General features: G+C 41.6%; 1 protein-coding gene across 2 annotated transcripts in view; it reads right to left on the bottom strand.

The window, feature by feature from the left end:
- LOC131881458 (inner centromere protein B-like) overlaps nucleotides 1-16,374 on the bottom strand; it is a gene marked incomplete in the record, with an annotated part of 46,856 nt that overhangs the window by 26,892 nt on the left and 3,590 nt on the right. Inside the window, 1 exon segment of one of the 2 annotated variants that reach the window (XM_059228323.1) lies at nucleotides 10,009-10,736. Within the exon segment in view, the coding sequence (XP_059084306.1) occupies nucleotides 10,009-10,126 (118 nt within the window). 2 annotated transcript variants of the gene reach the window in all.

Raw genomic sequence — 16,374 nt, 5'->3', positions numbered from 1 at the left:
TGGCAATGTCGGGCCAATTGCTCTTTCCCTTCACACTGTAGGTTCTGGGTTGGTAGTGGTAGTTTTGAATCGAAAAAGGCTCTTTTGAGCTCTCTCATTTTGTTCCTTTGTGTTTGTCTGTTGATCGTCAGCTTCTTCTTAGGAAGGTTACAAGAAAGGATCTTCGAGAAGTGCATGCAACAAGACAACGGCAGTTCAAGATCCTCTTCGAATGTGAGGTCTTCCAGCTTCTATTTGTTTGCCAGAGAACTTTAGCCTGAAGGACAAGGGCCTTCCTAGACATTTCTTTTCGATTCGTGCTGGGTCTTCACAAGAAGGAGAGAGAGAAAGAGAGAACACAAGGTCGGTTGGAATACTTCGAATTAAGGCCTACAGAGATGTGCGAATCAATCCACTGCCAACTAACATGGCAGAAATAGATTGATTGGATCAGAGTCCGGCAAATCCCATTCCTTGATAACTTTGGAAAGGTTCGTTTTTCTCTTGTTGAAGACGCCAGTAGAATTCCTGAAACTGCGAAATTGCATTTTTTTTCAAGCGGTTTTTACTCTATTATTCCACAAGAACTCAAGGTTTTCTTACAGCTATTGCCACATAGTAATCAGGACACATGCACGGGAGGTTTTCTCTTGGGGGGACTTTTCGCCCAATGGATTGACATGAAAATCATACCTCGGGAATGGAGACGGCTCCTGAATCGCTACTTCCAATCATACCTGATTGCAAGCCATCAAGCTAACATAATCTACCACAATTTCTCCACAGAACAGGGGGAAAGTGAACGAAAAATTGGTAGTGTAGGTGGTTTTAAAGAGCGGCTTCATTTTTTTTTTAGTACACTTGGGTAAGAGTACACTTGTGAGAGAATCCTCATGCTCAATTTTTAGCTTGAAAGTCAAATAATCTGTTTCCTCTTCCGAGTGGTTTGACGCGCAAATGAGTCAGACATCAATTGCTGAAGGGGCACTTTCGGACCAAGGAACTCCATTTGTTACACCGGAAAAAGCCATTAAGTGTCTTGGAGCTATCGATAACCGATAGGTCGACAAAGAACCAATGAGTACGCCTAAGTGGCTTCTTGTGTAAGGGAACTCTTTCGAAACCAATGAGGCACAAGATAAGGTGAGTAATATGAACGCAGTTCAAAGCCAAGAAACGGCTGGCTGGTAGCTATCTCAACGGGACACTGGCCATCGGGGTGGTTTTTGAAGCCATTCACCGTTCACAAATCTCTTTCACTTTAAACCCATTTATCTGAGGGATCATTCAGTCATTCAGTCAGTCACTCACTCACTCACTCACTCACTCACTCGATTAGTCACACACTCAACGAGTTAACCCTCCAATCTCCAATCACCACGGGGACGAACTAGTTTACGGAAGTTTTCAATGCAATTATGGAACCACCCACGATCATAAAATCTCATACGTCAATTCAGTATGGTATTGAGTTATTCCCCAGATCTTTTTTGTGAAAAGGACCATAAAACATCAGGATTCTCAAAGTGCTGGTGTACAAACAGCCGTTTTCGAGATCTTAGGATTCGATTTCAACACCTTCAATCTTCTTTGGACACATCTATCTGATCACCGTCCATAAACCAATTTGAAAAGCATCATAAAGACCAAGCCAGTGGCGGAAACCGTGAGGTGGAAAAAATGCATCCACGTCTTGGCACATCACTAACTGCGTATTCCCTAGGAACAAGGCGGGTGCAGTAGATCTGGCTCCGAGCAAGTTTTTTCCCAGACTTGAGAAATAAAAACGTTAAGTTTTACATATAACTTTTACAGATAGTCGACCTCGTCAGATTTTTTGCAGGGACGGCTCCTTTAATATTAGAGAAACCGTCCGCTTACCAAAATATCTCTTTGTTCTCTGACTTTTGACAAGATAATGACTGCAATAATAGTAATAACTTATCCCAATTCGAGTCAGATAATCACACCGGTTTCAGAGAGAGGTCATCTTTCAATGAGGCCGGAATACATACCTGAAATCAAAAGGGTGAAGGATTTAGAGACCACGTGCAACACCAACATAAAGGGTTGTTGGTGAACCATCGCTTACCCAGGTAATCATCTTGAAGTCCCAAAAGTTTACCTCTAGCATGCAAAATTGCTAATGTCTCATGACATTTGAATTAAGCTTTCAACAGACGTAGTTCAGCGGGTAATAAAACCGTGCCAGTTGCGCCGATGTTGAATGCGAGAGTGGCATGAAGGGTGATAATTAATAAATGAGGGGTATTTTCTCAGCCATCGTGGGGATCAGGCATGGTAAGAGCTCTTGGTGAATAGCCTGGCTCCTGAGCTTGCCTAAGAAGACATTCGTGTTGGATATTTCAACGAGTTCACCTACATATACGTAAGAACCGACCGAATCATTGAAACTGCTTCTCCAATAATCTTCTTTCACTCTCTTGACGTTACACCCTGACTGAGTAAAACAAAGACGCGAGATGAGCTTGGAAACGAGCAGTTTGTAATGAGGGCAAGCATAAATTAACTGAAAAGGCGAACGTTTACTAAATTGGCACTTCAATGCAGATACATCATCGTATCTATGAAAGTTTCTCTATGGCCAAAGGGCTTTCTTAAGCATCGGTCCAGAGCAATGACGAGCCAAATAGGGGATTCTCGCTTGGACATGCTTGGAAGGGAGCTATCTGCCCGAGAAATAATTCAATTTCGCAAGGTAGACAAGACTCCTGACGTTCACTCCCCCGGCTGCTTTCTTCCTTTCCTTAATAGCACATATCCCATTTAAGATACAGATACGTGTTTACATACACCTTTTCTTTCACCCGCCAGAGAATGGGACGACAGGTCATAAAAAGAAGAGACAAATGTGTTGCCAACAATTCCTGTAGTTCGCCATTAGCGTTGATGACACACTCACAGCTAGAGGTGCGAAATTGCTACCCAAATGAAATGACACTGTTTTGTTACGCATGAAAAAGAAGACATTTCCTTTCAGTCAAGATTGGAAGTAACTTCTCCGCCTTGAATTTTATGCGACCCCCGCCAATAATAAAGTTGCTCGGAGAGGACCTTTGATTGCGAAATATGGTACTCCGCTCCTCGGCTAGTTGGCCACAATGATGTCACACTTGGTGGGCATGCACGATTGGAAGAGATCGTTTCGTGGATGTAGCGAGTGCCAAACTTAAATTACCTAGAAACACTCCTCTCGTGCATTTTGGCCAGGTGGGAATCTGCCACACTGCGAAGAATGCGAGGAAAGACCGACAATTGTAACCAACTTCGCAACGTAGATGCCCGATGACAACCGATACAGAATAAGCGCTGATCCAAGTATTAGAGCGATTGGCAATCTGATGAGTGATTAACCTATAGAAGGATATCTATTACTTCTGACTCAACTGCCATGTACCATGTTTCCGCAGTGTCTTTATTTAAAAACAGCATCACACGTCATACTAGCTGGAATGACGAACATCATGAACCGAGCATCTTATTTTGCATAATATTCATGATTTGAAACTTGATTCTGAGTCTGGAATTCTGCCATCTTGTTACATGCAGCATCAAGGCTAACAACTCGCTTCGGCGGGTATTTTTTGCATCATCAGCCAGTGAGCGGACATCACACTTGTTCGGGATATTACGAAAAACCAATGATTAATACACTCATGTCAAAAGTTCTTCATTCATTTTGTGATACAGAAAAGCGGACGTCTCCTATACTTTTGAAGCACTCCATAGATTGAAAACTCATGATGAGCCTCTGCACGACTCCAAGGTGCTCATCAGGATGGGATGGTGGATACCCACACGACCACCTCCTCATCTTCATCTTTATACAAAGCTCAAGAGAGATGCTCTTTCCGAGGTGAATGGTATTGGTCAATGAAGTGCAAATCACTCTCAACGATATCATCTTTCCCAATAGCAGCACTTCAACTAGCAACTTGCAATGCCTAAAACATGAAACTAATCTAAACGCGTAAAAAGAATAATTTGAGCACAAATTTCAAAGTTTGAAGTAGAGCCACATTTTATACTTGAAATGGGGCCATTTTGTTTTGTGGCACATTCTTTGCCCGTCGATTTCCATTATGTTCTTAAATGGCGACGAATAGTTGAAGAGCAGATGTAGTACTTCAAAATTTAGGCCATGAACGATGATCTACTAACGCCCATTCAAAATAAAATGCATCTTCCACACCAACGTCTAAATGAAGTGGAGGAAAAGGGTAGATATCCTTGGCCATGGTGACAATGACACAATGACAAGGAGGAAGGACAGAGTAGTGACAAGACAATGCCACCTTCTCGCCAATGATGGCCATGGATCACATCTAGGATCTAGGTCTAAGAACGTGCAGAAAATCAAATTGTTTGCACATAGCCAAAAAACAGAGAGAAGCATTCTCTTTCGAGCAACCAGGAGGGGTTCTTTGCTTTCAAGGTAATACCATAATAGCAATGAATGCGCTCTTTATAGAATTTTTATGTGGTCGTGACATTGTAAGAAACCCAAGGGAGATAATTACCAAAGATAAGCCCGTCTTTAAGGCACACCTTTTAGTAGCCCAGTGTGCCCATGGATCCTCGTTCCTAATGATGTTGCTCGTTTTCACACAAATGCGGTAGTTCAAGTACGTTCGTGGTAATTTGGCCACTCTGAACTAGTTCCACTTTGACCTTAGAGAAGAATGAAAAGATCGAAGATTCTCAAAGGAAAGAACGCGATAATTCATATCGGTGCAAACAAGAACCAACGAAAGATCCTTCCAGATACGATAGCCTCGGGGATTGATGGCAATAGATGATCTTAATGGCCTTAGAATGACGGTGCACAAGAGTAGAAACAATTCACAATTCACACCTCTTCCAACAATGTGTCATGGTTTCAAAAGGAAATGGACTTTTGAAATCCATACGAACCAACGGAAAGGGAAGTCACATAGAGACAAATCCAAGAGAACCTACTTGAGGTACGTATGAATGAAAAGACAAATCCCGTTATTGATCACTTGCCGAATGAATCCACTCTCAATCAGCCCAGCTGGTTAATTAACAAACATCTCACACTCCTGAAATGTCGAATACGTAAGTATTTTCAAATTCTTGTTGAATAAAGCTGATTAAGGTAGTTGAAAAGCTTACAAATCAGAATGGTGTACCATGATTTCCAGTCAGTCATAGGTAAAATAAAAAGACATTTATCATCTTTAAGTTTTCATAAATCCAGACAGATATTTGGTCATCTATTTTTGTACGAAGCAGGAAAAACTATTACCTCGAGGATAAATTATTCAGAGTCAAGGCTTCGTTTGGGTTTCCTGCCTTGTCGGTACTATAATTATAGCTTCCCAAGATTGTCAAGGCCCATATGGCCCCCCCAGTCATTATTTCTAGGTGTATGGAAGTTCTCACCAGTCACTGTACAAGCACAGGGCAAAGGAAACGGTTTGATTTACTCATAGAGCTTCGAGAATATTGCAATCAAGTCAAAGCTATTCTCGACTATCACTTACATGACACACATACACAACACAGTGGATGGCCTACTAAACAAGAGGTAAGTACATATAATCCTAAAAGAACGCGACTGAAGAGGAAGTGACCGATTCAGATAATACGCGTACCGTACACAAATGTTCCATACATATTCGAACTGCAAGAAAGTAAGTTATCATATACCCAATGAAATGAATACGAGATCTCGTTCATCAATTGTTAGTTCAGGTGAAAATGAAGAATGACTGAAAAGAAATGAATAGCCACTTGGTATTTCTTTGTTTGTGCAACAATTTGTTTTATTCGTCTCCATTCCAATCTACGACGTATGTCTTGAGGCAAAACGCCGAGAATTTCTGATACAAAAGTTGCATGTTTGAAGGTATGCTAATAAGTATGAGGAATCAAGAAATGAAAGAAGAAGCGAGGAAACGGTGATACTGAAATGCCATTCGATCATCATTGCTATTCATGAATGCTTTATGAAAGGAAGTAGTACAAGGGAATGTTGAAGAGCTAAATCACGAAACCTCGGACTTTTTAGCAGCTTCTTACTTTTCTGAAATCTACTAAAAGGGCTCGGATCTGATCTTTCAGTCGATCATAGCAATTATTGACGCAAATACGCCTTCATGCAGATCTTTAACTTGGTCCCAAACTTTGTTTATCCTTGGACATGGAAGAACGAGAACCCCAATATTTTGAAAATAGAGACCCCTCTTCTCTCACTGATTTTGCCCCCCCACCATGACAGAGCTTCTTTGAGGAGCTTAAATAGCGCTCAATCAAGAATGGAACCGACTCTGATACGCACCTTGGTGACCGCATGCCTTGCACTATCCAACCTGATCCTGAAAAGAATTTCGCTCTAAAACATGTCCAAGCAAATGCCCTTACTTCATTCCTTCACAAATAAGTATCTGCGTTCTTTCTAAAGAAACGTATTTTGCCCCATTTCTGAGAAACCAAGGGTCACTTCCCTAACCGTGGTCGCACACTCCTCATTCGCCTTCTTCAAAATCTCACTTTGGCCATGAGCAGGCAGACTCAAAAGCGAACTCAAGATATCGTATTTTGGGCCAAATCAGTTCCTTATCTTAACATGGTTCGACACGGAAATTCAATGAAGCCAAAGACGTTGTTCAAATTCACGGGGAACGAACGATAATGGTTTCGGTAGGTGCGAAAGCCGAACCACCGTGAAGAGGGATATTTCGAAATATTGAGCGATTTGGAGGATGAACTCGAACAAAATTCGTTCTCGATAATTTCTCATTCAAAAGAAACAAAAGAACAACGAAATGAACTCAGAAAGCCAAGCGCCATCGGATGAAACCAATAAATAAACCTGCAACTCATGCGGACCGTCGACTTTGGATAATTCCTTTTCACATCTTGATCAACTGCGATTTAGCTCAAAATCCGAGGCAACCAATGGGCATTATTCACGGGATTGGAGCCCGTGTGGTCAGAGCATTTTTGCTTGGATGGTTGGGATGGAATGGGAATTGGCTGACTAATTATCGTACCAAATGCAAAGAGATGTACAACAAGAAACGAAGTCATGGTAAAGATCTTCGAGACGTACAAGTGCGACACTAACAAAGTGTAGGATCAGCCACTAGAATGGCAAGATAAGGATACGAATACATTCATAGCGTATCGTCACAACTGAGGGGAACAAGCGACAACGTCTATGAAATGAGCATTGTACTTGTACAGGCCATTCTTTGCAGGTTTTTTTTCACTGCATGAGGCTCTGCCAATGCAATTTAACGATTATCATTATCATCATCCCCATTCGAGCCGTCATTTCACCATCACTAATCATTGAGGCGTCGGATCACTGTTTTCAAGGGGTTCTTTGTTGTCCAGTCAGTCAGTGTACGAGTACAATTCAACTCATACATGTACATATGTAGAGCGACAAACTACCTGGCTTGGAAATGGGACTAGAAAGGTCCTCCAGTACTTGAGCGGGAGTGTCGGATCTTATGATTGAATACTTTTGAAATTCCTTAACATTTTTCACCTTATAAAGAGCCACATCAACCGCTTAACTCATGAATGATATTATGGTACCCGATAATATAGCTATCTTATAGTAAGGACGTTTTAATCATCCATGGCACATTTTGAGTCCTGTCAAGATGGTAGAGACAAGTCATATTCAACATGAATTATGACAAGCTCTAGACTTAATCAATATTGATCATCTTGGAGAGGAATTCCATTACTCTATGTACTATGTACTGAGCACTTGTGGAATGTACTGAATTGAGTAAGACAAGACCTAGAATTTCGAAACAAAGCATTCCGAAGAAAATTGAACTTTTCCGCTTGTCCTAACCCAGATGACAGAGAAGCTTGTTGGTTACCAGTTCTAAAAAATTGAAAAAGAATGGGGCATTTATCTGGCTAGGTTCTTATATTGTGCTCTTTGACGCACACCTTGGCGCACACAATCATTAGACAAGTGAAACAATATTCATGCAAAGAATTTTTGAAATGAGAAGCGAGTTTTACCCGGAAGCAATCCACATTGCAAGCCATGTCATGACAGAATTGGAACACATCAAAAGAGAGGGGGAAACAACCGCCAGTCTGAATATTATAATAGATTGACTCCGTTTCTTAATGGTTCCAAAAAGACCTTCTTTGCACTCAAAGGGTCATTGTCCCCTTACTACCGATACACCCGATACATCATAAGGGCTCGATTGTACTCTGACGTATGTAGGGGTTTGGGTCAATTTTAATTTGCTTGAACAAAAAAGCCCACCCGATCGTTAATGAGCATCGGCAAAAGAATATCAATGAAGAATAAATGATCTTCATCGTTTCTTTTTGGTTCTCGGTAGGCGTCGTATTTCAATATTTAAACGATAGCTCAACGAACGATTTGCCAATTGAGTCCTCTCGTCTATCTTGAAATGAAACACTGGAGCAAAAAAACGAATTCCAAGGCAACTACAGAAAACGGCAGTCTAGCTTAGCAAGTGGTCTCGAATGGAGTCAATTTTGTCGGATTGATTTATAGCCATAAGAATTTCTCTCTTCCACCCAAATATGGCCGCCCAAAGTTACCTTGAGGAAATTATCCACCAATTTGGTAGGTGACAGTAAGTGCTAGTCGGAATTTTTACACTTTTCGAAAAAAGTGTTATAGTTCAAGGAAGTTGGTAGGTACAAGTGAGGTTTGAGAAAGGGTTCGGGGTTTTTATGAGATCCGCATTGAACAAGAATAGGGAGGGCCAGAATGAGAAAACCATTAATGTATCCTGCCAGTTGCAGTAAAAATGACATTTTGAAATCGCCTTTAACTTACTCTGCTCAAATTATACTGGCGACCATGATATATTCAATGCTCTTCATTTTCCTTCAATCTCAAAGGCTGGTCCAGACTTTGTGGAGATTTCAATTCCCAAGACTGTTACCATTCATACCATGTCAGAACAGAGCACTATGAATGTGAAGCACAACATGGTTAAAGCGGCGCCGAACTGTCATTTTAATACCACTCCTGTCGTTTGAGATTTCACCCTTCTCATGGAAAAAGACAATTTAAACGCATGATATTGGGGAAGGAGAGAGAGAGAGAGAGAGAGCCGACACCTTCACCACCACCACCATTATTATTACCACCCCACATCTAGCACCAGCTCTACCACCACGAGCAACTTATTCTCCCTCATCGTCCATCCAAGTAACCAATCATCTACGGTGCCATCCACCTTAGATGGACGATTTCCTTGTGCAGCTCGATAATAACCCCCGATTGAGACACGTCGTAAGACTAGATTTCGATTTCCAGGTGCCACAATCGTCAGGCCAATCCACTGGGAGTTCGCTTGTAACTTCAGTCAAAAAAATACATCAAGATCGTATCAGAGTAACCCGACCTTAACAGTTCTGGCCTCTTTCTTAACAAGGGCACATGATGGTTGAAATCTGTTAAAGCACTGGGCAGAACTAGACTTGTTTTCCGAGAGAACAAAACCACGCCACAATCAAGACGACAGGGGTTGGAGCGAAGGAAAAAATGGAAACTGACATCTTGGTTGGGCTTGGCCCCTCGCCCCTTCCAGTAATGCTAGTAAAAACTTGGGTATGTAAATCTTTTTGATAACCAGAGGAGGCACGTTTCTTGGCATCAAAATCTGTTCATGGGTGGGGGTTCAGATGTCAATGACACCAATTTGGGAGCCAGCAAGCTAGCTCAACTAACTACCCAGTTCACTCAAAACCAACGTGGATACATACTCATTAAATTCCAGTCAAGCATCCCGATACGAGGGCAATAAAATCCCGCATCACGATTCAATATGCACACACAAAGTCAGAAAGTTCAAACAAAAATCCCGCATCACGATTCAATATGCACACACAAAGTCAGAAAGTTCAAACACGGAGTGGTTGCCCTCTCTTGCCTAGTGCTTAGTCTTCCCCTTAGTCAACTATAACACGACCCGGATATAGGTTAATTGTTTCGGTCCAGCCGTATGCAAATCATCTTACCTAAGGACATACTGGAGGGTGCATTGGAATTCAAAGGGGGGTGAGAATCCCTCTCAACTTGTTTCGTGGTCGGAGAAAGCGGCAATGAGAGGGTGCCTTCATCTTCGAGAGCCACCATTGTCAACGGGCAAAACCGAACGTTACGAAACGGTTTCCATCCAAGTCAAAACAATCCAATCTATTTCAATTTTTCTTTTCTTTGCAGCCTCTTCGTCTCTTCTGGCAAGAAACATGCACACTTTTCAGCCAATCTTCCTGCTCTTCTTTGTCACTTTCTTTTCACAAATGATGATCAGCTGATTTCTGATGAGCACTAAACTTTCACACACGTAAAGACATGCGCACAAACCAAGAATCAGAGCCTTTGATGGTGGCGGGAGCAGAGAGGGTCTTCTCTGGTCGAATGTTTGATACGCGCTTGACAAGATGGAAGAACAAAGGTCTCTGCTCTCTTTTCCTATCCCAGTGTTGACCTTCTTCGTGACAGTTCACTTGTTCGTCAGCCCATCCAAAGCAACACAACAAAAAGTATCATAGGATTGACCACGCAACAGACAAGTTCGACGAGCACATCCTTCCAGACTACCAAGGTAGATATTGCACCAGTTCACCACAAAAACACGGTCGACTTGGCTGCGGCCTCGGAAGTTTGAAAATGTTGTCACTATCGAGGTGATTTCGAGGTTAGCGGGTCCGCCGCCAACTAACCGAGCACCGGTGAGCAGAAAATCTGCAGACGACTGAATTGGCAAACGACAATTTCCTGGAGCTTCAGCTGTAGAGCAATAAGTATGGCGAGCACATGCAAGGATAAAGGATAGGTGGAACTATGCACTCATTCAAACGAGCCAAGCCGAACTACCGCCCGACTATCTACAGTGTATCTATCTTTTTGATAAGAAGTCCAGCAAGTATTGTAGAGGGTGTACTTGAGGATGATAGCACTCACAACTTTTGTTCACGAAATGCGCACCACAGTCTAACTTATACAACTAGTCACTTGAAAATTGCTCAAGCATGGACGGGAAATAGCTCGGCGCCCCGGTGGATCACGCATGTACAGTATGTAGTCGTCGTATGGAGTCGTACTGAATCCAGATGGATGGCCGGACTGCTAGAAGGCAAATAAGCGCTTCACCCGCCAAGTTCGGGCTCCGCGAGGTTGTTGATGATGATCATCCTCCGGAGGATCTGATACAGTGGGCGCAAGCAAGAGCTTCGCTTCGATACATGTGGACGCGTCGCAGTGAGCTAACAGTAACAGAAGGTCTTGCTTGGTTTCGGATAAAGCGGATCGGACATGGAAGCCGGTTGTGAATGGACGGCGCTCCGTTGTACGAGTAAGTTGCCTGTTGTTTCGCTCGTTTTCCTCACCAAGTTCGCCTTCATTCTGTCCGAACCTTCGACGGCTGTTAGCACTACCACAACCGTAACAACTTCAACAATACATACTGAACACACTGTACATACTGTACGTACGGTCGTACGTGTGTATGGTGCGTATGTAGAGAATCGAGCTTGTGGTACCAAGAGAGTTGGTTGTCCACTTGTCGAGTAGACAACAAGGCATGGGAAATGGCCTAAAACGAATCATTCTTTACTGTACATGGGCAAGTGGACACTGGGCCAAGCCCTGTATCAACTAAGTAAATCCATACGTGTGTCGCAAAAGTAGACTTCCTTCCTTCCTTCCTTCCTTCCTTCATTCCTGAGGGCCCGCCTGCCTTTGCTTCCTTTGCTACTATGCTCCTTGCTTGCTTGTCTGCTTGCCTTCGTTCTTGCGTGCTCAAGCTCCTCTCTGACTTGGGGTCCAGCTAGCCACGAATTAAGTGACAATGAAGATGATCAACTTTATTTCCTCCACAGTCATCACAGAAGTCATCTGGAAATTTCCACAGACATACGTCGATTGCACTCTCATGCAGTCAACTCAGGGTTTCATTCAAAAGATTCACATAACTGCAATGGGACACTTCGCTGAAGTACAAAGCCTAATGGAGATTATTGCTATTGTCATGGAGTAGTGAGTTGAAAATTTTGAATGACCATTTACATACCCGAAGCACTCAACAGTAAGAAGCTTGAGAAAAGCAACAGGAGAAGGAGTCTTTTCCTCGTGTGAATTGAAAAATTAAGACTGGCCATTTCACTTTGTTCGGCAGATACACATGGAGTAAAGAGACAATTCAAGTTTTCAGATTGACGTTCCTCCAGAGAAGTTCCTCACTTCAATACAATTCACTCAACAAAACCTTGTGACAAAAGGGCAAAGAAAGATACGAGAAAAATTGTGGCCAATTGTGGCCAATCTTAGTCAAATCATGACTACTTTATGGCTGGGTGGTGCTCCTTACAGAGGGGCGACGACATTCAAAAAATTAGGCGTCTATGTAATACGAAAGAAACGCCTTGGTTTTTCAATGATTTGTTGCTGAAACGAAGAGACTCTTGAAGTGTTTTACTTTCAAGCGAGAGAAACGCTTAGGCTATTTACGCCCATTTGAAAGGTACAAGATGCTAAAATTAGGCCAAAAACCAAAAGGATCCATGATGTAGTAGTATCCATGGAAGAAAAATTCAAACAAAAACCAGGGCAACTATTTCCTATTTTGTTACTAACTTCAACAATGACGTTTGCTGATTTCACAATATTTCAATAACACTTCTGGTCGATTCAACGGGCGGAAATGCTTGAGAATATAAGCGATGATCATCACCTCATTTTTCATCCACCCTCAATACTTATCCAACCTGATTGCATGGTGGGATTACACCGCAAAGAAATTCGACGCCCTTTTTGCCGAGATAAAAGCTAGGGTCTCCACTGCAATGAAGGCCAGTCCATGAAATCAATGGCATTTTCCGTACAATTGATGTACTTTCAATTAAAAAAAAAACAAGACTTGTCACACATGTAAACCACAAGTCTCTCACGATAATAAGACGGCAACTTTTGGGAAACACTCGGTGGTTCATGTCAAGTATTTCAGCTCATATCATTGCAACAGAATGCATGATTGTACAAAATATTATATTGATGAAGTAATTGATTCGACAATTATTTTGAGCTTGATAAGCTCGAATGGAAAGGGCCTGATGGATTTTTGCTTCATAATAAAATGTGTCGGTCAATCTGGGATTGAATGCATTGTATACAGTAAATATGTACGTAGGAGAATGTTTATCCCGTTGGCACTATCACTGAATGCTAACCTGATTACCAACTCACGAAAGAGCAAATAAGTTGTCCTAGCAAGCATGCTGACCATTTATGATAGCAATCAGGGTGGGTTGCCAACGAAGACCATGAGCAAGTAAGCGGGAGAGAGAACAGAGCTGAAGTCAGTTGTCTTCTTACGCGTAACTGACCAGAGAAATTTTGCATGAGATACCATCATGATACAAATGAATATCAACATGGTGGCCAAAGCTTGCTTCGTGTAGGAAATTCTCGGGTTTTGCATTTCATTCAGTTCAGTTTCATAAACTGCGTGATTCGAAAAATCACCGAAAATGGTTTGAAATCGCTCCATAATCCTTATTTTTCCGAAGGTTCTGTTGACGTTTAATAAACATTTGAAGCTTTGCCAGTGATAATCGATTATGTTGTCTGGCATTGCCAAATTTAACCGCTTGATCATATCAAAATCAGAACATAATGGTACATGCATTTCATCCCATATGGCTGTAAGTGCTAAGCTTAAAAAAAACTTACTCTCTGCGCCCTTATCACAATGAAACCGTACAAAACTTTCGACATGAATCCCATATATCTTGAAATGTCCAGGACCAAAGAAAAGGACATAATACGTTCTTTCTGAATTCAATTACAATAGTTTTTAGGAGCTTATTTTCCGATTCTTTGTCATAGATATGTAGAACTCATGGAAACGTGGTTCCATTGAGAGCTTTCCTTGAACAATGACATGACCGTGAGTCGTAATAAAGATTTAGATTTAAATAAGAATCAATTCAACGACCACGAGTTGAAAGCCACCTTTCAAGACGCTTTGAAACGAATACAACACATTTGCATTTTAAGCCTCTACAGTAATTGGTAGCTGAGGACCAATTACACACTCAGAATGAGGTTTGTTTCTATTGTCAATTCCTAACTAAACCTTCATCGTAGAATTTTGATTTTGATTTGCTGCAACTGAGGGCCTTAAAAGTCTAATCAAATAAATTCAACAAGATGTTGGACATCACTATGGAGCAATGAGGCGTAATCAGTTTCTTGACTTTCATGTGGAAAATGTGAAACTGTCGTCTTCTTTGTAATTTAATTGACAGGTGAGTCCATGTGTGAAAATATCTTTGACAAAACACGTGTTTTGAGTAAACAATCTCCGTTGGACTTTGAGCTACTCTATTTGACGCCTTCTTCGATGTGCCCAGGTATATTGTGCCTTGTTAGAGGATACAGAAGTCCGACTAATTGATGTATTGAAATAAATTGAGTTTTCAACATACAGTGTAACTCTAAATAGCTGCCTTTGCTCTGGTATGGATGACATACTGTACAAATGCTGTACAAATGCATGCTAATAATTCAGAGTAGCTAAAACCAAGTTCAAAATGATGCTGTTCAGTCACAAGTTTTTCAAGCTTTTTTTCAAGTGAGAACACCTGCACTTCCTCCTTGAATGTAACTGAGTTATCAGAGTGCACAATGAAAAACAAGGAAACAAAATGTTGAGAATCATCGCTGATCCATTTTCTAACGAGGTGAACTGAGTCCTTTGATTCAATGACGCGGGAATATGTAGGTAATGCATCTCTCCTCAGTTTTTGAAAGGAAAACATTAAAGTGGTCGTAAAGTAGTTTTTTTAAGGATAGGCAAGCGAATTGAATCTTGCATACTAATTCAGACTGATTACGGTAAAGGTAAGCTTGGGGGGGAGCTAAGCAGGTGTATAGACGTTAGTCCAGAGGTAATTTACTATCAGGAACCGACTGTCCGTATGCTTTCATAACTACGTTCATACATGGTACTAGGATCGATAAGCATCCAAGTTCTTTCTCTCAAAATTGGAATCCCGCCACAAAGCCTGACTGAAATTCTCATGTTCACGAGGAGGTGTTTGTTGTTCAGAGAGAGAAACCGAGTCATCATAATCACAATCCAAATGAGAATCAGCTTTTGGAGGGGTTGCTACTCTCCCTGTGTCTTTCTCTCAGCCCATATGCCAAACAGATGGACAGATGTTACGGTTTTTCTAAAACAATGTTTGGACACAATCCGGCAACTCATAGATTATTCTAGCCCTCGATCTCCAAGGCAGGTACAACACTATTGTTTGTTGGTGATACGATTCTCAAAAATACTGTGAGCTACTTTGCATATGTACTATTTCTTTTTTGGTTGAGTAGTGCAAAATAAATCGACTTGCAGAGCAGAGAGCCACAAGTTTATGGAATCGAATCGGAAATGATCTCCATCATTTACATTTTCCAATTTGGCCGCCAACATCAATCACCCATTGACCGGTACCAATCGAATATCGTCAGTCTCTGCAGGGAGCCTTTACACATTTTGAACGCTTAGAAAAGTCTTTTCTTCAACTAGTATCATTAATCCCCAAAGAAGTTCATCTTGCTTGGGGTGGCCAACAACCAAAACGACAAGACATGTTTTCTTTCGAAGATCCATCATTAAAAGCTAAAGTTCCGAGAGTCTCGCACTTCCAATCCACCTCTGGCAAGAAGCTTCCTCCTACGCATTTCCAAAACATTTGAGGGTCATCTGTTCATATATCAAATCAGCTTTGTGCCCCTGTCCGGTGAGTCAAGAACAGGCCGATATCTGTCTCTTCGACAAAGCTGAATTGATGGAGGGCAAATAGTGAAATTAAACAACTCAAGCTTCGTTTTTTTGTATCCGTTTAAACACAGCTCGCAACTGAAAACAAGTCAGTCGTTGACTCAAGGGGAGTATAAAATAGCTCTAAGAACTGCCAATATTATTGAATGGCACATCTGAGAAGGCTCGCTGAAGTACGTAGAGTACTTACTGAACGGTGTTTTCTGCTTACTGTGACAGTACTTTACTGATTTTTTCTCGACGATCATCAATCTCAATTTAATGTAGAACGTCTCGTGTGATCTCAATGGTCGTTTCCAAAAGGGGGAAAGAGGACACACGCAATAGGGATTAGGATCAAAGTGTTTCAGGAAACAACATTTTCACCCAGCTTTAAGGATTAGGGGTGAGTTCTGATCAGGTGCACGCAATGGATTGAATTCTCTTCACTGTAAATCATCTCTTAGAGCGCAGTTAGAATGCAACAACCTATCAAACTTGAACTCTATTGTATTAGTTCACACTTAATGTTGTTAGGTTGCCGGGTTCATTAAAAAAAATT

Source organism: Tigriopus californicus, chromosome 5 (assembly GCF_007210705.1).
Source record: "Tigriopus californicus strain San Diego chromosome 5, Tcal_SD_v2.1, whole genome shotgun sequence".
In the NCBI taxonomy this organism is placed as follows: domain Eukaryota; kingdom Metazoa; phylum Arthropoda; class Copepoda; order Harpacticoida; family Harpacticidae; genus Tigriopus; species Tigriopus californicus.
Note: the sequence above shows the minus strand (reverse complement) of the source record. Positions and strands in the feature narration are given on the sequence as shown.